The 22,912-nt window shown below is 42.0% G+C and overlaps 1 protein-coding gene across 1 annotated transcript in view; it reads left to right on the top strand.

Moving 5' to 3' along the window:
* The window catches only part of kif6 (kinesin family member 6), a 156,904-nt gene that overhangs the window by 56,229 nt on the left and 77,763 nt on the right, over nucleotides 1–22,912 (top strand). The window contains exon 11 of the mRNA XM_079385612.1: nucleotides 2,432–2,537. Within this exon, the coding sequence (XP_079241738.1) occupies nucleotides 2,432–2,537 (106 nt within the window). The remainder of the gene's footprint in view (nucleotides 1–2,431; nucleotides 2,538–22,912) is intronic.

Here is a 22,912-nt window from a genome sequence, read left to right as displayed (position 1 = left end):
TTGCTAGGGTGTTGCTATGCAGTTGCTAGGGTACTCGGGGTGGTTGCTAAGCTGTTGCCATGTGGTTGCTAGGCTACCCAGAGTGGTTGCTAGGGTGTTGCTATGCGGTTGCTAGGTGCCCAGGGGGTTGCTAGGGTGTTGCAATGTGGTTGCTAGGGTACTTGGGGTGGTTGCTAAGGTTTTGCCATGTGGTTGCTAGGCTACCCTGAATGGGTGAGGGTGGTTGCTAGGTTGGTTTGGCTAGTTGCTAGAGTGTTGCTATAAAGATAGATAGATAGATAGATAGATAGATAGATAGATAGATAGATAGATAGATAGATAGATAGATGATAGATCGATCGATCGATCGATAAGAATTATTACAGGGCTGGACAATAAGGACTGCCTGATGGCCCGGGGCGAAAGACGTTCGGGACAGTAGACGGATTTGTCTCTTGCCCAATGAGACCACTGCAGCGTCGTAGCGAAATTTGATCATTTGCATGTGTTAATTAAAGCCTTGTTAATTTCCTTGTTAAGGAGCCCCACAGGGCTGTGTCCTGAGTCCCCTGCTCTACTCTCTCTACACGCATGACTGCGTGTCCTCTCACAGCTCCACATCTATTATCAAATTCCCTGATGATACTGTGGTTCTGGGCCTCATCTCCAACAATGATGAGTCCGGATACTTGGATGAGGTAGAGAGACTCACATCATGGTGCCAGGACAACTGTCTCTCTCTGAACATGAGCAAAACTAAAGAGCTAATCATGGACTTTAGGAAGAGACAGCAGCGGCCCTACACTCCTCTTATGATCAGGGCGACCCCTGTGGAGAGGGTTAGTAGCTTCAAGTACCTCGGTGTGAACATCTCCGAGAACCTGACTTGGACTACACACATCCAAACACAGGTTAAGAAAGCCAGGCAAAGACTGTACCATCTGCGACAGCTGAGGAAATTCAGGGTCTCACCAGCAATCCTGAAAACTTTCTATTCAGGGACCATAGAAAGTGTATTGACTCAGTGCATCTCAGTGTGGTATGGAAACAGCTCCAATCAGAACTGCAAAGCTCTAAAGAGAGTTGTGCGCTTAGCTGAGCGCATCTCAGGGTCTGCTCTCCCCTCTCTGCAGGACATCTACCTCAAACGCTGCAAAAATAGAGCTGTCAAAATCATCAAGGACTCAAATCACCCTGGTAACCGACTATTCACTGTGCTTCCATCTGGTAAGCGCTTCCGTGGCCTGATGGCAAAAACTGAGAGACTTAGGAGGAGATTCTTTCCCCAGGTCATCAGGCTGCTAAACTCTAACTCTGTGTCATAACATCACTTGACCCCATTTAAATATCAATATATCTATAAGCTATTCATAATTTTTTCTACCTCATATTGCTGCTATTTAAATACCCTGTACAACTTTTTTGCACATTCTTTTGCACATTCCTGTTATATTACTATTTATATCAACAACATACTGACCTGCACATTTATATGTATATTTTTTTGTCTTTTATTTTATTTCATTCTTTTACATACACATACACAATTATACTCTGTATAATTGTGTATGTGACGAATAAAAATCTTGAATCTTCAGAACAGCCTTTAGACATGAGTGATTAAAATCACCTGCCACAACAAAAAACTCTCTGGGTGTTTGTTTTGCTGCTTGCAGATAGAGTCATGTAGCTTTGCCATGGCTAGCTTAACATTAGTTCTGGGGTGAACGTAAACGGCAGTAATGAAGACAATTGAAAATTCCCTGGGCAGGTAAAACAGTCTGCATTTAAGTGTTAAAAATTCCAAATCCAGACAGCAATGTCTCTCAATAACAGCCGTGTCAGTGCACCAACTGTTATGAATGTAGACACACACCCCTCCTCCTCTTGCCTTACCGGAGTTGGCTGTGTGGTCTGCACGGTAGAGGGAGCGGCCTGCTAGCTCGGCAGCTAGGTCGGGGATGTTTTCATGCAGCCAAGTCTCCGTAAACATCGTAATGCAGCTATCCAGGTGGTTGTTGGTAACCCGCAATCTCACGTCATCCATCTTGTTAACAAGGGAGCGGGTGTTAGCGAGGAAGATGCTGGGAACAGCAGATTTATGTGGGGCTAATCATTGCCTCGCTCGGATACGGCTCTCTCATCCCGCTTCTGCTTCTTCTCACATCTTCGCCTGCATCTCCTCTCAGTGGGTCTGGTGTTGATCTTCGTGCGTGCCGCTGAGCGTATAATCTCTAGCGGAATGGAAGCAGAATCACTTGGTACACGTCCCAAACAACAGTCCCTTAGACGCAAGATTGCTTTTCGTGTATAAGTTTTGACGCTATTATTACTAAAGCTGCTAAGGGGAGAGCTCCAGGTCGCTGCGTCTAAACGCGTCACCATCTTTTCATTTATGATTTGATGCAGTTGTTTTACAGTGGAAAACATGACTATTATTCCTGTTTTGCAGGTTGGAAGAGCAGATAAATGTGTATCTGGATGACCCTGACAGTGAAGTAACATTAAACCTTGGGCCTGATATGAGAAAAATCCACTTTTGTTTCTCTCTGCTAAAGGTGTGGCTTCATTTTGATTATCAATTGTTGTGTTCTGTTCTGTCTTGAGGTATGCTCATCAATGTCATGCATTCTCTCTCAAATCTTCTAATTTTTTCTTCCTAGCCTTTCCTCTGCATTAGTCTTCATCGTCTTCTGTTCTGTTTGGTAATTCCAACATAACTACAGGTACCAGACCAATCTGGAAATTTTAAAAAACAGAGCCCTGAGAATTATTATGCTCCACAAAAAAGCATAGATATTGATTGTCAGAGATATTTGAACAAGAGATCTCTTTGGCCATGAACTGATCTGATATTATCGAGTTATTTGAATGTATGCTAATGTAAGCTGTTGTAAGAAGACTATAATGTGTTCTTTGGATCGACTTCTGTGACTCTTTTCAGACTGAATTCACGTGTCTTTGATGCAGGAAATGACTGGAGAGCCTTTAGTGCAGGGGTGGGGAACGTTGATCCTGGAGGCCCACTCTCCTGCAGAGTTTAGCTCCAACCCTGGAAAAAAATACCTAACTGCATCCTGAAGACCTTGATTAGCTGGTTCAGGTGTGTTTGATTAGGGTTGGAGCTAAACTCTGCAGGGACACCGGCCCTCCAGGATCAACGTTCCCCACCCCTGCTTTAGTGCAAGCTCGCGAGGTGTGCTGAAAATCTAATCAGGGTGACTTACCCACACATGTTGTTTTAAGGTTAGGGTTTGGGTTTTGGGTGACTTTTAACTGCTATACCAAAAACTTGTTACCAAACAAGAACCTAGTAACATTGGCATAATTTAGAGCACGGTTCTCTAACCCTAATCCTGGAAAGCTACAGTTCCGACCCCGCTTCAGCATACCTGTCGGTTGTTTGCAAGTAAAGTTCAGCTCACACTGTGCAATTTTGGCCATGATTTGGTCATCTGAGACAAATTTTGAAAATGCTAAAATATTCCTATAATCCTAGGATAAAATTTGTAGTCTTTGGCAGTTTTGGCAGTGTCAGAAGATTTGTCGCACAGACTTGCACTGTGACTTTGTAACAGCTCTCGTATGGTCATATAAAGAATGAAGGGGATTCATACATCCAAGAGCTAAGTGTATTTGAACTGAGAGTCAATAACACACAAACAAGTGAAATGCAGATAGACAAAGATCATTAAGATTTCAGTCCAACAAATTCAAGCGACAGTGAAGTCCATTTCTTATGAATCCAAAACAGTTCAAGAAAAAGGTAAGTTTCTTGCATTGGTTCAACAGTTCAGCAAATCTATAGTAGAAGTTTAACATGAAATGTTCCAAACAACAAAGTATAGTCCATGAAAGAGATGATCACAGATGTACAAGTATCAAACCATAGTCCAGTTGAGGTGTCCATATACTTGATCAATAATGCCCAAAGAAAACCCTCTGAACAAATATGCATAATTAATTGCAAAGAGGAACTCATGGACCCACCTGTCCCAATGACGATGGTTATCTTTGAAATAAGAGGCGATCATAGTTTTAAGTGTGCGATTCACTCTCTCCGTCAGATTGGTTTGAGGGTGCTATGCAGTTTTTGAATCACTCCCCACTGCTTGCATGTGGCATTGGGAAGTTAGCATTGGGGATGTAAATTGAGGTCCTCGATCCGATACCAGATAAGTCGGTGTTCCCCAGCGAGTAAATATTTCCTTCATAAGGATGTCTGCAATCACATGAGTCTTCGATGAATGTTACGGGTAGTGTTCGAGGCAGGACTTTTATTATGACGGCGCTGAGAACAGCAGCGCCTGAGCACACAGAACACACATTCTCCCTCTTGTTCGCTGTCGTCGTTAACAGTGCTGTCTAATACAGATAGAAGTCTGTCTAACAATCAGATAGAACTGTTAAACAAAGGAATTAAAAGGTATACAAAAAAGTGTATAACGATTGCTTTAATATTATTAGTAATAGAAAGACAACCATTATAATACTTTCTTGTTTGCCTTCATCATTCAGCAAATGCACATTTATATAATTTAAACAAATCTTTGAATGACTAATGAACAATTTAATTTCAAAAACCTTGCAGACTAGTCGAATCCAGCTGTGAGATCTTATAAAGTGTGAATTTGAATCCTGCATGATCGCATGTTCTCTGCGTGACGGTCGATTTGTGTGAAATTAAAGCGGACAGGAGGAGAGTTCAGCTTCACTGGAGACACATGATCTACAAACTTTAAACTCGTGATTTCAAATTATGATGTGCTTTATACTTTTGCCCACTGTCATATTCATGTCATTTTCACTGTGTGCTGTATGTAAAATGAGTGTTACCTTGTCTTTATTTTAAAAAATATGATTCCCAATGCACACAAACATCCCAGAATACTGAGTGCCCTGTTGGTTACAATGTTTACTTCCTTTTTGATTATATTTTTGTTAAATATTTATTTATTTGTGAAAAATACTTTGTCTTCTAAAGTATAATTATGTTTATTTTACACATTTACTTTACTTTTACTTTTTAGTCATTTAGCAGACGCTTTTATCCAAAGCGAATTACAAATAAGAAAAAGTAACTAAAACTAAAAGTTAACACTCTGTAAATAGTCTATACGCACCCATTTAAGAAAATACAGAAATTAAATAAAATTGACAAATGCATACAACAACATTTCAATAGTAAACATATAAAGGAAAAAAAATAAATAAATAAAATAACAATAAAAAGTGATACTTCTATCCTTTGCCGGTGTCCTAGCCCGGTGGAGTCGCTTGGTAGAGTTGATGGTCTTTACACTCTTTGGTCTTCACACTAAGAGGGCTTCACACGAGGGCTGCCGCGACCGCTGCCGTGGTATAATAACCTTTTTTATACCTATCTAACAAATCACTACTAGAATTCAGCTGAACCCACTTTCCTATTAATCACTAAAAATGGCCAAGCAAGTGCACACACTGACAAGATGCGTGACACATTATGTGACCAAACGCGATTTCAGAAACTCTCAACATAGTAAACAAAATAAGCGTTTCCTAGCAACGGCAACTGCGCTAAACACTGAGACAAGTAAATACACTTACGAGCTGATTTTAACTTCCGCTGATAGACTGCTTCTCTTAAAGACTATTTCATTACATTGCCTTCTGCTGGCGCTTGAACCCACTTTCCTATTAATCACTAAAAATGGCCAAGCATGTGCACACACTGACAAGATACGCGATACAGTATGAGACCAAACGCGATTTCAGCAACTCTCCACATTTACTTTTCTAAATCCATTTTCAAATGATTTAAAATTTCTTGAATATTAATTAAAATAAATAAAATTATATCAGCTTTATATCGGCCATCGGCCACCCTGCTTTCCAAGATATCGGCATCGGCTGTCAAAAAAACAATATCAGTCCACCATTACATTTACATTTAGTCATTTAGCAGACACTTTTATCCAAAGCGACTTATAAATGAGGACATTAGAAGCTATCAAAACCAACAAAAGTGCAACAACATGCAAGTGCTATGACAAGTCTTGGTTAGCCTAATGCAGTACACGTAGAAAGGTTCTTTTTTTTTTAAAGAAAACAAGTAGAAGAAAAATAGAAAAAAAAGAAACCTAGTGTTTTTTGTTGTTGTTTTTTTTTTTGTATAAGAAACAAGTAGATAGAATAGAAAAAAGAAAGCTAGTGTTAGTTTTTCAAAAAAAAGCTAGCAGTTACAGAATAAATATGCAATTGATAGCGGGTCAAATGTATGTTTTTTTTTTTTTTGTTTTTTTTTTAAATAGACGACAGATAGATAAAATAGAATTAGAATAGAGAGTGCTGGAGTTAGAGGGTCAAATAAAGATTAAAATAAACCATTAGTTACGGGAACACTTCCACCCACTTAATGCAATAATCCACAACCACCAACAGATACTCATTCAATTTAAAGGGCCCATGAGATCCAGACCCAGCATATATCCAGGTTCCTTGATGGGTGTGAACTGTTGATGTCCAGAGAGCTTGGCTATATGGGGTTTATACTGTTGGCAAATCTGACATTGCCTGCAATAATTCTAGACATCTCGTCATTTTTCTGGCCAGTATACTGCATTGAGTAACCGTCGTAAGGTCTTCTTATGCCCCAAATGTCTGCTCAAGGGGTTATCATGGGCAGATTCAAGGAATTTCTGGAGAAAATTTGTGGGAATAACCACTTGCAAACTACTACCTTTCAAAGGGTCAGGAATGCATCGGAGCAGAAACAGATTCTGCACAACATAGTAGATATGATCTGGGTCTTGTGGGGGATGTTGCACCTTGTCCCACAGATCTTGCAGAACTTGGTTATCCTTCTGAGATCTTCCCAATCCACGGGTAAATCCTTACTCACTTCCTGTGCATGGCCACAGCCATATCAACCTGCAGCCCAAGACCGGTTGCCCACTGAAGCTAAGCAGGGTTGAGCCTGGTCAGTACCTGGATGGGAGACCTCCGGTGAAAACTAGGTTGCTGTTGGAAGAGGTGTTAGTGAGGTCAGCAGGGGGTGCTCAGCCTGTGGTCTGTGTGGGTCCTAACGCCCCGGTATAGTGACGGGGACACTATACTGTCAAAAAAAGCACTGTCTTTCGGATGAGACCTTAAACCGAGGTCCTGACTCTCTGTGGTCATTAAAAATCCCATGGCACTTCTCGTAAAGAGTAGGGGTGTAACCCCGGTGTCCTGGCCAAATTCCCTCTACTGGCCCTTGTCTATCATGGCCTCCTAATAATCCCCATCCACTTGATTGGCTCTATCACTCTCTCCTCTCCACCTGTAGCTGGTGTGTGGTGAGCGCACTGGCGCCCGTTGTGCTGTGGCTGCCGTCGCATCATCCAAGTGGATGCTGCACACTGGTGGTGGTTGAGGAGAGACCCCCCACATGATTGTAAAGCGCTTTGGGTGTACAGCAATACACAATAAGGCGCTATATAAATGCATCATTCATTCATTCATTAATATTGCAATTGGATTCGGGAGTTCCTCTTGAGTCTTTTGGATGTTGCAGTCATTCATCATAACTTGCCAGTATCCATTTCTTAGATCTAGTGTGCTGAATACTGAGGCTCCAGACATTGTGTGGCGGAGCTAGAAAGTCAAAACCCATGATGTAATTTGAAAGGAAGTGAGGTCAAGTCAAGTCAAGTCACCTTTATTTATATAGCGCTTTTTACAATGCAAATTGTGACAAAGCACTGCACAATATCAAAAAAGGAAAATAATGTGTCAATAAGTTTAAATAGTGTCTTTGCAATCAGGTCGACGATATCGCTGGAAATGAAGCGTCCCCAGCTAAGCAAGCCAGAGGCGACAGCGGCAAGGAACCAAAAATTAATCGGTGACAGAATGGAGAAAAAACCTTGGGAGAAACCAGGCTCAGTCGGGGGGCCAATTCGCCTCTGGCCAAACAAACCAGCAGTTCAGTTCCAAACTGCAGCAAGTCAGATTGAATGGGCTCAGCTGGTTCCAGTGGTCTTTTCCGATGGCTGTCTAAGTGGCAGGGTCCTCAATGGGGATCTGTCTCTGGCGTTCATCCAGGTGTCTGGCCTCTGCCTATGATCAGGGACACATACGTCATCTCCCGGCGCTGATCCTCCATCTCAGGTGTTCGGTCATCTCAGATCATGTAATGGTTGGATCCAGACTGAAGTTCTGTAATTCCTAGCTACCACGGGATGGCAGAAACGGAGAGACAAGCAGAGACATGATTAGCGTAGCTGCTGTTCCATCTAAGCAAAAATAAATTGTTCAACCCAAGCTAAAGAATAATAATAATGTACGTCTGATCAGATATAACTGCAGTACAAGATTATAAGATGCATTATGTGAATGCTTGGCTAAAGAGATGTGTCTTTAATCTAGATTTAAACAGAGAGAGTGTATCTGAACCCCGAATGTTATCAGGAAGGCTATTCCAGAGTTTGGGAGCCAAATGTGAAAAGGCTCTACCTACTTTAGTGGACTTTACTATCCTAGGTACTACCAAAAGTCCAGAGTTTTGCGACCTTAGAGAGCGGGTTGGATTATAGCGTGGTAGAAGACAAGTTAGGTACGCAGGTGCTAAACCATTTAGGGCCTTATAGGCAAGTAATAATAATTTGTAAATGATACGGAACTTAATAGGTAGCCAATGCAGAGACTGTAAAATTGGAGTAATATGATCATATTTTCTTGATCTGGTAAGAACTCTAGCCGCTGCATTTTGGACTATCTGTAGCTTGTTTATTGAAGATGCAGGACAACCACCTAGCAGTGCATTACAATAGTCCAGTCTAGAGGTCATGAATGCATGAACTAGCTTTTCTGCATCAGAAACAGGTAGCATGTTTCGAAGCTTGGCAATGTTTCTAAGATGGAAGAATGCTGTTTTTGTAACATGGAAAATATGATTTTCAAAGGACAAGTTGCTGTCTAAAATAACACCCAGATTTTTGACTTTAGAGGACGTAACAGTGCATCCGTCTAGTTGCAAATTATAATCCACGAGATTCTGTGTACTGTTTTTTGGTCCAATAAGTAATATCTCTATCTTATCTGAATTTAGTAGGAGGAAATTATTGGTCATCCAATCTTTTACACTTTTTACACAATCTATTAGCTTAGATAGTTGAGATGTTTCATCTGGTCTTGTTGAGATATATAATTGAGTATCATCAGCATAGCAATGAAAACTTATCCCGTGTTTTCTAATAATATTTCCAAGGGGCAACATGTAAATTGAAAATAGCAGAGGACCTAGGACAGATCCTTGTGGTACGTCATACTTTACTGGTGATAATTGAGATGACTCCCCATTTAAATGAACAAAGTGGTAGCGATCGGACAGGTAGGATCTAAACCATCTTAAAGCCTGTCCTTGAATACCAATATAGTTTTGTAATCGATCTATGAGTATATTATGGTCTATAGTGTCAAACGCAGCACTAAGATCAAGTAATACTAGCAATGAGGTGCAGCCTTGATCTGAAGCAAGTAGTAAGTCGTTTGTAATTTTAACAAGTGCAGTTTCTGTACTATGATTGGGTCTGAAACCTGATTGAAATTCTTCATAGAGATCATTTTTTTGCAAAAAGGAGCATAATTGAGTAGACACAACTTTTTCTAAAATTTTTGACATAAACGGAAAATTTGAAATGGGTCTGTAATTTGCCAGTTCATTTGAATCTAGTTGTGGTTTCTTAATAAGAGGCTTAATAACCGCCACCTTGAATGGTTTTGGGACGTGACCTAAATATAACGATGAGTTAATAATATTGAGAAGCGTTTTTTCTGCTACGGGTAACAACTCTTTCAGTAATTTAGTAGGTACAGGATCTAATAAACACGTTGTTGGTTTAGATGCACTGATAAGTTTATTTAGCTCTTCCTATCCTATAGTTATAAAGCACTGCCGTTTTTCTTTGGGTGCGATGAGTGAAGCTGAAATACTAGACGCAGTAGAATCTACATTTGATATTGTATTTCTGATGTTATCTATTTTATCAGTAAAGAAATTCATAAAATCATTACTATTAAACTGTGGGGGAATATTTAGATCGGTGGTGTCTGTTTATTAGTTAGTCTAGCCACTGTGCTAAATAAGAACCTTGGATTGTTTTGGTTATTATCTATGAGTTTGCGGATATGCTCTACCCTGGCAGCTTTTAGAGCCTGTCTATAGCTGGACATACTGTTTTTCCACACAATTCTAAAAACTTCTAATTTAGTTTTTCTCCATTTGCGCTCAAGAATACGAGTTTCTTTCTTGAGAGAACGGGTATAACTGTTGTACCATGGCGCAGTACATTTTTCTCTAACCTTTTTCAATTTGAGGGGGGCAACAGCTTCTAATGTATTAGAGAAGATAGTGCCCATGTTGCTAGTCATTTTGTCTAGTTCATGTGTATTTATGGGTACACAGAGCAGTTGAGATAAATTTGGCAGGTTATTTGTGAATCTGTCTTTGGGGGCTGGAACAATAGTTCTGCCCGGACGATAACACGGAGCCATATAACTAATATCAGTAATAGGCAGCATGCACGATACAAGGAAATGATCAGTAACATCGTCACTTTGAGGTACGATATCTATATCGGTAAGATCAAGTCCATGCGATATAATTAAATCTAGCGTATGATTAAAACGATGAGTGGGCCCGGTGACGTTTTGCTTGACTCCAAAAGAGTTTATTAGGTCAGTAAACGCAAGTCCTAACGCATCATTTGTATTATCAACGTGAATGTTAAAATCGCCGACAATTAGCAGTTTATCGACATTAACTAGCAGATCTGAGAGGAAATCTGCAAATTCTTTTAGGAAATCTGTATATGGCCCTGGCGGTCTATACACAGTAGCCAGAGCAAAAGATAAGAGAGATTTATTTTGCATATCTAACAGTGTAACATTAAGCAGAAGTAGTTCGAATGAGTTAAACCTCCTGTATCCTGTTTTCTGAGTAACATTGAGAATATCACTATATATTGTTGCCACACCGCCGCCACGACCAGTCTGACGGGGCTCATGTTTATAACAGTAGCTTGGTGGAGTAGACTCATTTAGACCAAAATATTCATTTGGTTTAAGCCAGGTTTCAGTCAGGCAGAGTACATCAAAATGATTATCTGTGATCATTTCATTTACAATAACTGCTTTGGGTGCGAGTGATCTAATATTTAGGAGCCCAAGTTTTAAAAATTGTTTTTGTTAATTTATTTTGCGTTTTTCTGGTTTAATCACGGTCAGATTTTTTCTAGATCCTGCATTAAATTTATATTTTGACCTCGCTATTCGGGGAACAGACACAGCCTGTATAGATTGGACAACGCAAGTACTTCTATCTTTTAAGTTGGTAGAACAAAAGTCATCATAGCAGTTATTTGAGAATTGGCTTACTAGTCAGATGGAGCGTAGCGTCCTGGAGATGTTGTCCGACAGGAGTTCCGCTCCGACTCTGCTGGGGTGCAGGCCATCAGCACGGAAAAGCCTAGGACGCTCCCAGAAAAGATTCCAATTATTAACAAAGAGCAGTTTCTGTTCTTTACACCATGACGATAACCATTCGTTTAAAGCCAACAGTCTACTGAGCCTTTCGTTTCCTTGTCGATACGTGGGAAGCGGTCCTGACACGATGATCGTCGCCGCGGGCGATGTGCTGCGTACCGTCTCGATCAGGCTCCTGTAGTCCCTTTTCAGTGTCTCCGTCTGCCGCAGCTTGATGTCGTTGGCCCCCGCGTGCAGCACGACAGCACCGATGTTCTCGTTGCCCTTCAGGATCGCGGGTATCTGCGCAGAAACATTGAGAACACGTGCACCGGGGAAACAGTGAGTGTGCACTTTACCTTCAGCTGACGTAGCACGGATGTGCCGGACGATGGAGCTTCCCACGACCACAGCATCGCGTTCCGTCTTGCGGAGGGGGGCGAAGCGGTTCCGGGTGGAGATGAAGGACATCTGGGAAGATCGCGTTCTGGGTGCACAGGGTCTGTGCAGAGAAACACACGGAGTAGAGGTGGTGGGGATGTTAGAAGCGTGTACTTTACCTTCAGCTAGCGTAGCACGGACGTGCCGGACAATGGAGTCTCCGACAATCACAACGTCGCGTTCTGTCTCGCGGAGGGGGGCGAATTGGTTCCTTGTGGAGATCTCGAAGACGGGGGGGGGGAGAAGTCGTCACCCGAGGCCTGGCTCGCGTCCTCTGCTGCTGCAGCACCCAGGGTCCGTGGTGTCCCGGCGCCGGAGTGAAGGACATCTGGGAAGATCGAGTCCTGGGTGCAACAGGCTCTGTGCAGAGAAACACACGGGGTAGAGGTGATGGGAGTGTTAGCAGCATGCTGTATACCTACCCCGGATTTGTGAGCGTCAGCCCGGGATGTTTCCAGCGCGGCTTTCCGCTGTCTCAGCTGGGCCTGCTTCACCACCAGGTCGCGGATCTGCTTCTCCACGGCTTCCAGCTCCAGCTGCACCGAATGCAGCTCGAACTTGTCCTCACCTGCACTCAAAGGTAGACACAAGTCCGCCATTTAAGCAAGTAACAGTGAAACGATAGTAATGTGTGTGAATAGAGGATTTGCAATGTAAGCGAGATTAGCGGCAGCCACGCTGCCATTGCTAACGGGCTATAAGCTAATAGCAGACTCGATTATCAGAATAAAACTAGTGATAAACAGGCGCTCTGATTGGATTTGTTATAGAACGCTATAGTGGATATATTCACACGTTATAGAAAAGCCGTTTGAATAAGGCAGTCGAAGCCCCACTGTCGTCGTTAAAGCAGGTTCAGTGGCAAACGGTTCCGTATAGCGTACTAACTAACAACCCGACCATACGCGCCAACCCGTTTGACTAAGGCTGTCAAAGCCCCACTGTTGTCGTTAAAGCAGGTTCAGTGGCAAACGGTTCTGAATGATATAATGTTATTGCAGGTAATTGTACTTAAGGAGTGGTAAAAGAGGAAAAAGAAGGGGAAAAATAAGAGTGGGTTTGGGAAGGAAGGAGGACGACGCTTACACTTTTCTTCTTAAATACGCCGCTATTGCCACCATTCATATATACTGTTCATGATAGCCAACATTTCAGCCCCGTGTGTAATGTAGCTCATATTCACTGAATGTGTACGTGTTGATAATTTAAAACTCCGGACAAATTTTCTTGTGCACACCCATTTTTAACGTGTCTTGACTGTCGTACAGTCTGACGTTAATGACAGCTGAGATCCCACAGTGTGACATGATCATCATGTTCGTACAGTCTTACAAGCAACAATCGTAAAAGCATTATTAAAAATCGCACAGTGTGCGCCCGGCTTAACCCTGAAGGCCTTGGTTAGATGGTTCTGGTGTGTTTGAATAGGGTTGGAGCTAAACTCTGCTGGACATGTAGCTCTCCAGGACCAGGCTTGGAGACCCCTGATCTACAGTATGCTGCAGATCAACATGTCTGTCTGAACAAAGGCCGGGCAGATGCCATGAAGAGTGTGTGTACTAGTGATTGGTTATTGTGCGATTGTTTGATTTAAATGTTGCTTGCCATCTCTGTAGACCAGTGTTTCCCAACCCTGTTACTGGAGACACGTCAACAGTATCCACTTTATTTTGCATCGCAGAAATAAGCTATTTGACTATTTCAGACAAGAAAAAAGGGGTCATGCATTGCATACTCTCCTGACCACATACTAGGGTGACTATACGGTCCATTTTTATGCCAGGATTTCTATTTTGCCTAAAATATCCAGGTTTTGGCTGTTTGCACTGTGCAGATTGATCTTTTCATGAGAGCTATACTGCTCTACAAAGGCAAAAGACCTTAACTGAAACTGAGAAAAATAACTTAAAACTTTTTTTATTTTCCAGCCAAATTGATTATAGGTAGGACACTGGAAATTTGGCAATTAGATGTTTTAGTAATGAAAATTATCTACATTAAAAAATTGTGAGCTCAAACGTGTCCCTATTTTTACCCCTATTTTGAAATTAATGTACTCTGCCTTTGCATTGTCTGCAAAAAGTGAGAAGTCGCACCAAGGTAAAAGACAGTAACTTCCACATTATCAATATTTGGTTGCTGATCAGCACTTACAAAATTGTTATAGTGACACCTGTATCAAATCTAGTGACCCTGGGCTATCTCATATAGGCTATTGCATATAGTAATGTGACTGTATTAATTTTTTTTTTTTTTTTTGACCGTAACAAGGAGACTAAAAGTAAAACGTGAGTGGATACCATTTTGGAACCCATTTATTTGCTATGCTCAGTAACGGAAAAGAATGCTAGACATAGCATAATTGTTTATATTGACTTGAATGAAATAGCCTAACCTAAAAGAACGACTTGTGGATTTATGTAAACACCAGCAAGCAGGCATGCTCAGAAATGCGTGTGGATTAAACATCTCCGACGACGTTCATCTACATGGATTGATTTTATCGGGTTACAAGAAAAGGTAGGATATGGATTTAATTACAAACTGTTAGGCTACTGATTTTATGATTGATCATGCTAGATGCTATGGCATTCAAGTACACACGCATCCAACTAGAAGTGACAGCCTGGTGAATAATCTGCATTACAAAAAGGAAAAAAAAAATATTCACGATTATGTATTGCTGCCAAGGTTTCTAGTCTTTACAGTGCTTTGTTATGTGGAGCTGTTTGGTAGATCGCGATTTAATTTGTTGGTCTACACCATAATTAAAATTTGGAAGACTTTAATGGACAGTAAAAAAAAGCCAGAACACCGTATAACTCCAAGCCAGCACCGTACCTTCATTTTGACGTGCAGTTAAACAAAGGCAGAACGCCGTAACTCAATTTGAGCGTTCCAAACAAAGTGAAAGAGCGGTAACTGGTGTTATACGGTGTTCTGCCTTGGTTTCTCTGGGTTTTTTTGAAGTTATGGTTGAGACGACCCATTATTTTCTCAGAAAAACAACAAAATTGACTCAAGATACTTATGTACATGATAAAGGATGTCTTGAATGTCCCAAAAATATCAATAACTCATTTTAGACAAAAATCGCAGTTACGGTCTTTTACCTTTGCACGGCAGTATGGAGAGCAGAGCAAAAGGCTCCTTATGCTTTCAAATTGCTCTCGCAGTAATTTGTCATACAATGATCGGTGCGCAGCGATGCTTCGAGTCGAATGAACGAATGTTCGTATTTGCATGACTTTGATTGTTCCACTACTCATAATTCCTTTCCAGGTGCCTTTAATATTACCTTACTAATATTCCCACGAACACTTTTTATAATTGCTTTTAGCTATTTTTAATTGCCCTTTTAACGTCCCTGTTCATGTTTTTCTCCTCATTAGTTCCCGAGAGAAATACTCGGTAACACTTTAGTTTGATGGCCCCTTTTGAACATTATTTTGACACTAAGTAATGTTGCAACTACATGTCAACAAACTCTAATTAGAGTATTAGTAGACAGTCTTCTTCATTACATTTACATTTATTCATTTAGCTGACGCTTTTATCCAAAGCGACTTACAATTGCTATATATGTCAGAGGTCGCACGCCTCTGGAGCAACTAGGGGTTAAGTGTAAAGTCGTAAAAAAAGTCGTGACGTATTGTCAAGTATGGTGACCCATACTCGAAATTGGTGCTCTGCGTTTAACCCATCCAAGTGCACACACACAGCAGTGAGTAGTGAACAAATGCACACACACACACACACACACACACACACCGTGAACACACACCCGGAGCAGTGGGCAGCCATGCTGCGGCGCCCGGGGAGCAATTGGGGGTTCGGTGCCTTGCTCAAGGGCACCTCAGTCGTGGTATTGAGGGTGGAGAGAGCGCTGTACATTCACTCCCCCCACCTACAATCCCTGCCGGCCGGGGACTCGAACCCGCAACCTTTCGATTACGAGTCCGACTCTCTAACCATTAGGCCACGACTTCCGTGTCTTGCTCAGGGACACATTGGATTCGAACCCAGGTCTCTCACACCAAAGGCATGTGTCTTATCCACTGCACCATGCTAACTCTTTATTGTGATGGTGTCCCAACAGACACTCTACTGACTGTAAGTAACCTTGCAAGTACATGTCAGCTTATTCTAACCCTAACCCTACTAGTCTACTAACACACTACTAACACTCTAATGAGTTAGTAGAAATGTAGGTGCAATGTTACTTATAGTCAACAGAATGTATTAAATGGACCATCAAAATAAAGTGAAACCAAATACTCTTCTTCATATTCAGTATACTTTTTAAATCCTTCATAACCCAAGGTTTATTATTGGGATACAACGTGATCTTTTTAGTAGGTATGACAGAATCAACACAAAGTAATATAATTAGAAATGGTAAGCACCTGTTCATTGAGATCAGAACATGTGTTCAAAAACATATTCCAATCTTTGCAATCGAAACAACCCTTTAAAACTTCAATATTAGGTGGTGTCCATTCTTGAACAAAGAATGATGAAAACCAGTCAGTATCTGGTGTGACCACCATTTGCCTCACGCAGTGCAACACATCTCCTTCGCATAGAGTTGATCAGGTTGTTGATTGTAGCCTGTGGAATATCGGTCCACTCCTCTTCAATGGCTGTGCGAAGTTGCTGGATATTGGCAGGAACTGGAACACGCTGTCATATACGCCGATCCAGAGCATCCCAAACATGCTCAATGGGTGGCATGTCAAGTGAGTATGCTGGCCATGCAAGAACTGGGATGTTTTCAGCTTCCAGGAATTGTGTACAGATCCTTGCAATTATCATGCTGCCACATGAGGTGATGGTCGTGGATGAATGGCACAACAATGGGCCTCAGGATCTCGTCACGGTATCTCTGTGCATTCAAAATGCCATAAATAAAATGCACCTGTTTCGTTGTCCATAACATATGCCTGCCCATACCATAACCCCACCGCCACCATGGGCCACTCGATCCACAACGATGACATCAGCAAACCGCTCACCCACACGAAACCATACACGCTGTCTGCCATCTGCCCTGTACAGTGAAAACTGGGATTCATCCGTGAAGAGAACACCTCTCCAAAGTGCCAGACGCCATCGAATGTGAGCATTTGCCCACATAAGTCGGTTACGACGACGAACTACAGTCAGATAGAGACCACGATGAGGACGACGAGCATGCAGATGAGCTTCCCTGAGATGGTTTCTGATAGTTTGTGCAGAAATTCTTTGGTTATGCAAACCGATTGTTGGAGCAGCTGTCCGGGTGGCTGGTCTCAGACGAGGTGGCTGGTCTCTTGGAGGTGAAGATACTGGATGTGGAGGTCCTGGGCTAGTGTGGTTACACGTGGTCTGCGGTTGTGAGGCCGGTTGGATGTACTGCCAAATTCTCTGAAACGCCTTTGGAGATGGCTTATTGTAGAGAAACGAACATTCAATTCACGGGCAACAGCTCTGGTAGACATTCCTGCAGTCAGCATGCCAATTGCATGCTCCCTCAAAACTTGCGACATCTGTGGCATTGTGCTGTGTGATAAAACTGCACATTTTAGAGTGGCCTTTTATTGTGGCCAGCCTAAAGCACAACTGTGCAATAATCATGCTGTCTAATCAGCATCTTGATATGCCACACCTGTGAGGTGGATGGATTATCTCGGCAAAGGAGAAGTGCTCACTAACACAGATTTAGACAGATTTGTGAACAACATTTGAGAGAAATAGGCCTTTTGTGTACATAGAAAAAGTCTTAGATCTTTGAGTTCAGCTAATGAAAAATGGGGACAAAAACAAAAGTGTTGCGTTTAGAATTTTGTTCAGTGTATAAGCTCCCGGAACCGGGCCGTAACATCTATCCAAAACTTTATTACCATGGGTAGCACATGTAACATATTGATAGCAGCCCTATAAATATTTATCCATGATACAATGATTAAAATCACCTAAAATAAATTTAGGGGATTTTGCATCTGGGGATATATTATCCAGTTTATCCAGGGCGTTTTTGACAGTTTCAAATGCCTTGTCAGTTTTGGCACGTGGATGTATATATACTACAACAAAAAAAACAGCTGATTGAACTCACGAGGAAGATAAAAATGACGTACAGAAACTGCAATAATTTTAATATCTGAATGACAAATCTTGTGTTATACTATTGCTGTATTATAACAGCTTTCCTTGATATAAACACACACACAACACCTCCTCCGTGTTTTCTTTGTTGTATCTTTGTTGCTGTCCAGCCGGATAAGTGTTCCAAATCCCTCAATCCGTAAGGTGTTATCATCAACTGAGTCATTCAACCAAGTTTCAGTGAATGCCATCATATGCGTGTTTCTGTATTTGTGCATTAAACTCACATTGGCTTGTAATTCTTGCAGTTTATGTCGAAGCGAGTGCACATTGCCTAAAAGTATTCCAGGCAACTCAGTAAATCTTTGACCCCTCTTTAGTCTGCGTCAAACTCCACCTCAATTCCTGTGTTTCCTCCTTACTCTTCTTTTTGGGCGTCGGCAGTTCGCAGGGTGCCCTAAGCAGGATTTTATTATTGTGCCCCCTCCCTCAAATATTATGGAAGTAAAAAAACAAAAAAACACCTACCATAGGGGTCAAAATAGAACTTTAATGAAATATAAAAGTAAATTCTATTATTTACAAATTACAATTGTAGCTCTAGACAGTTACATATGGCAGTAATACAGTTGTCTGTTTGATTTTATGCTCTCAAGCATTCAGAAATCGGGGGATGGGGGGGGGGGGGTTAAATAGTTTTACTACGAAAACCATGGTTAATTTTTGTAAGGGTTGTGATGTCCACATGTTTTTTTGTTGAAGAAATTATAGAGGCTGTGCCATCTATAGCAAAAAGGTGGCCAGAAAATAAAGATTAAGTGGATATTTGAATTAAATGTTTGGTCAATAGGCTATTAAACAAGAATTTGATCGTCCTGTAAGTGTAGGAGTAGCAATTATCAGGCCTTTGGCTCCCTTTGCAGGCATTTATAACATGTAATGTTGGAAAAGACAATAGACACCATCACAAAATTAGTAATGGTTTTACTGGTTATGATGGGACTTGTATTGGTATTAATGGAAACTGTAATGGTTCCTGTTAGTCTCTACTGATAATTGGTCACCTTCTATTGGTGGCTTGTAAAAACCAATAAATCCTAATGGAATATGTCCCAAAACACACTACAGAAAAGCATTTTTTAATGGTTTTAATGGTTAAAAGTTGATGTCTTGTAATGGCATTTGTGATTTATTTGTGATGGTATTAGAATTTTCTGTGATGGTTCTATTGTTTTTTGTTTTTTTTTTTAGCAGGGTTGCCTCATTGTTTTTATATAATGAATTTTAAGGCTGTTGTTGGCTTAGGTATGTGTTTATAACCACAATATATATATATATATTGTGTTTTCTAAAAATTTTTTAACAACTCCCCGCTCCATACGCAAACTGCGTACTCTGCATATAGGTAGCGGCGGTAGTGATTTTTATTGTCCACGATATCGTTCATATCACACAGACCGGACCGCAAAGGCACTTGTGGGCGTTTACATTCGCGCGCGCCTCACGTGGATGTTTGAATGTGAAAGGCGCAATCGGCGCATGGGCGTGACCGCATTAGATATAATGAGTTGAGACGGGAAAACTGGACATCGTGTTGGTTTCATACGGATTACTTTAACATTGGATATTTGTTTTGGATGTGTTAGTTAATTTAAAAGTAGACATTTCAAGCTTTCTATACATATATTTCTCATGTATTTGAGGCGAGTATTCGCGGAGATTCAAGTTGTTTTATTTACATGTCTGTGAAGATAGGTGACAGAGACAGAGCCGGCAGAGAACGCACCCTGTTTATTTTATTGCGGGCTTCGACACCTGGGGGTTAAGGGCTCTCAGGACCGTGGGCAGATCCCATGTAGGGACCGTGAGGGGCCGGGGCGGATGTAGCCTCCTGGATCCTCTCAGGATACGAACAACTAGATTGTTCTGGCCCACCGACTGTCCAGCTATAGGAGTGTGAGAAGCTGCTATAACTGCCACATACACCTTGAGTGTGGACGGGGAGCGGCTCTTATCCAACAGCTCTTGCAAGTAGGAAAATATCACCGATATGTCACATGATACAGGGTCCTCGCCACAGGTTGCACACCTGGCGGAAAAGACTGACCACTTAAGGGCGTAGAGGCGTCTCGTGGGCGAAGCGCTAGCCTGTGAGATCGTATTTAGGACATTCTCGGGGGATCTACCGACTCCCTTCGAGAGCCCACACGTGTAGAGCCCACAGCTCGGGCTGGGCGTGCCAAATCATTTTGTTCGCTTGAGAGAGGAGATCCCGCCTCAGGGGAACGGGCCACAGGGCTGCTATAAGCAGCTGAGACAGCTCCGAGATGAAGTGATGGTTTCTCCAGAGCGGAGCCACTAGTAGCACTCTATGTCTGTGTTCCCTGACTCGCCTGATTACCTTGGGGATCAGAGCGATCAGGCGGAAAGCATATAATAGGAGGTTGGGCCATTCATGGGCCAACGCATCCTTGCTCTTCGAAAAATAAGTTCGGCAGTGAGAGTTGTCTTTTGAGGTGAAGAGGTCGACCTCTGCCTTGCCAAAGATCTCCCAGAGTTTCTGAACCGTTTGTGGGTGGAGCATCCACTCCTCTGAGGGGACATTGCTCCGAGATAGCATGCACGCGTGCTGCCATCAATGAACACAGGTTGAGATGTACCCATTCCAAGAGGCGATTTACTGTCTTGAAAAGGCATTTTGAGCTGAGCCTATCTTGGCGATTTATATGCGACACCACCGTCACGTTGTCTGAGCGGACTAGTACGTGGTGTCCCCTCAGGACTGGCAAGAAGGTCTGAAGAGCTCGACATGCTGCCATCATTTTGAGGCAGTTGATGTGTAGCTGGCCTTCCGCGTTCGTCCAGGAGCCGAAGGCCGGTCTGCCCTCGCACAGAGCTTCCTAACCTGTGTTGGATGCGTCTATCGAGACAACCTTCCTTCTGTAAAGCCAATCCCATAGTCACACCCAGCTCGAACCACTGTAGGTCCTTCCAGGGGGCCAGGGCTGTCACGCAGGCGCCACGCATAGGGCGGATTTAGAGGTTTCAACCAGCACTGAAGGGGTCTCACTTGGAGCAGGCCCAACTGTAGTACTGGTGATGCTGAGGCCATGAGGCCTAGCATCTTTTGAAACGTTTTGAGAGGGTAAGAAGCTTCAATTCTGAAGGAAGCCACAAGCTGTTGTATAGCCAGCACATGATCTGGCGCAACTACAGCCCTCATGTGTACTGAGTCGAAAACTGCTCCCAGGAGCGAAGTTCGTTGGCTGGGGGACAGAGAGCTCTTGGCAAAATTGACCCTGAGTCCCAGGCATTCTAAGTGGCTGAGGCGGAAGGATCTGTGAGATAGTAGCTCGTCCTTCGACTGGTCTAAAATGAGCCAGTCGTTGAGGTAATTAGAATGCAGATTCCCATCTCTTTCAGCGGGGAAAGAGCCGCATCCATGCACTTCGTAAAGTGCCTGGTGACCTGTATACAGTACCCAGTACAAACATCACAGGGGATTTATCACTAACACGTGTTTCTCTAGATAATGTTATACGCAGCACCATAACTTCAAATGAGTTATACTTAAAGCCTGCCCTCCGAGAAATACTGAGAACATTGCTATAAATTGTAGCAACACCTCCCCCTTTACCTTTTGGACGTGGCTCATTTTTATAGCAGTAATCTTGGGGGGTGGACTCATTTAAAGTAATGTATTCATCTGGTTTTAGCCATGTTTCTGTCAAACAGAGCAAATCTAGATTATTATCATTGATCAAATAATTTACAAAAAGTGCTTTTGTAGAAAGGGACCTGATATTCAGTAAGCCAAGCTTTATCAATTGTTTCTCTGTATTGTAAACATTTTTTATTTGTTGAACATCAATTAAATTGTTACTCTTAATTTGGTTTGGACGTTTTCTGTATTTTCTCGTTCGGGGAACAGACACAGTCGGTTTAGCCAGTATGTCTGCTTCCTGACCTGGGCCCCAGTTAGTCAAGTACAAACTCTAAGACTATGTGCCATATTTCTAGAGAGAAGAGTGGCACCACCCCAGGAGGGATGAACACCATCTCTTTTCAAAAGGTCAGGTCTGCCCCAGAAACTCGTCCAATTGTCTATAAAGTCTATGTTATAAATACAAATACAAATAAATACAAAGAAAATAAATAGAATACAAAAAGAATAGAGAAGCTAGTGTTAGTTTTTTGTTTGTTTGTTTGTTTTAAGAAAACAAGCAGTTAGTAAATAAATAGAGTGCAAGTTTTTGTTTTTTTTCTTCTTCTAAACAATAGAATTAGAATAGAGAGTGCTAGAGTTAGAGGGTCAAATAAAGATGGAAGAAATGTGTTTTTAGTCTATTCTTGAAGATGGCTAAGGATTCAGCTGCTCGTATTGAGTTGGGCAGGTCATTCCACCAGGAGGGAACATTCAATTTATAAGTCTGTGAAAGTGATTTTGTGCCTCTTTTGGATGGCACAATAAAGTGATGTTCACTTGCAGAATGCAAGCTTCTAGAGGGCACATAAGTCTAAAGTAATGAATTTAGGTAAAGGGGTGCAGAGCCAGTGGTGGTTTTGTTGGCAAACATCAATGCCTTGAATTTTATGTGAGCAGCTATTGGTAGCCAGTGCAAATTGATAATCAGAGGTGTGATGTGCATTCTTTTCGGTTCATTAAAAATCAATCTTCATGCCATGTTCTGGATTATTTTAAGTTAATCTTAAGTAGGCTACTCTTTCCTGGGTTCAGGAAACAGCCCTCCATAAAATGCACTGCACACACTCAAATATTTGCGGTGTACTGTTCTGTACAGTGTTGTAAATATAACGTAACCACTGATTTTCTAGTTGTGTACTCATTTGGAAGGCCAAACAAAGTGCTTTCGCTTTCACAACGAAACACACAGCATCTCCACAACATGGCGGCGGCAAC

This window comes from Barbus barbus, assembly GCF_936440315.1.
Source record: "Barbus barbus genome assembly, chromosome: 30".
In the NCBI taxonomy this organism is placed as follows: Eukaryota; Metazoa; Chordata; class Actinopteri; order Cypriniformes; family Cyprinidae; genus Barbus; species Barbus barbus.
This window is presented reverse-complemented; position numbering and strand designations above follow the sequence as displayed.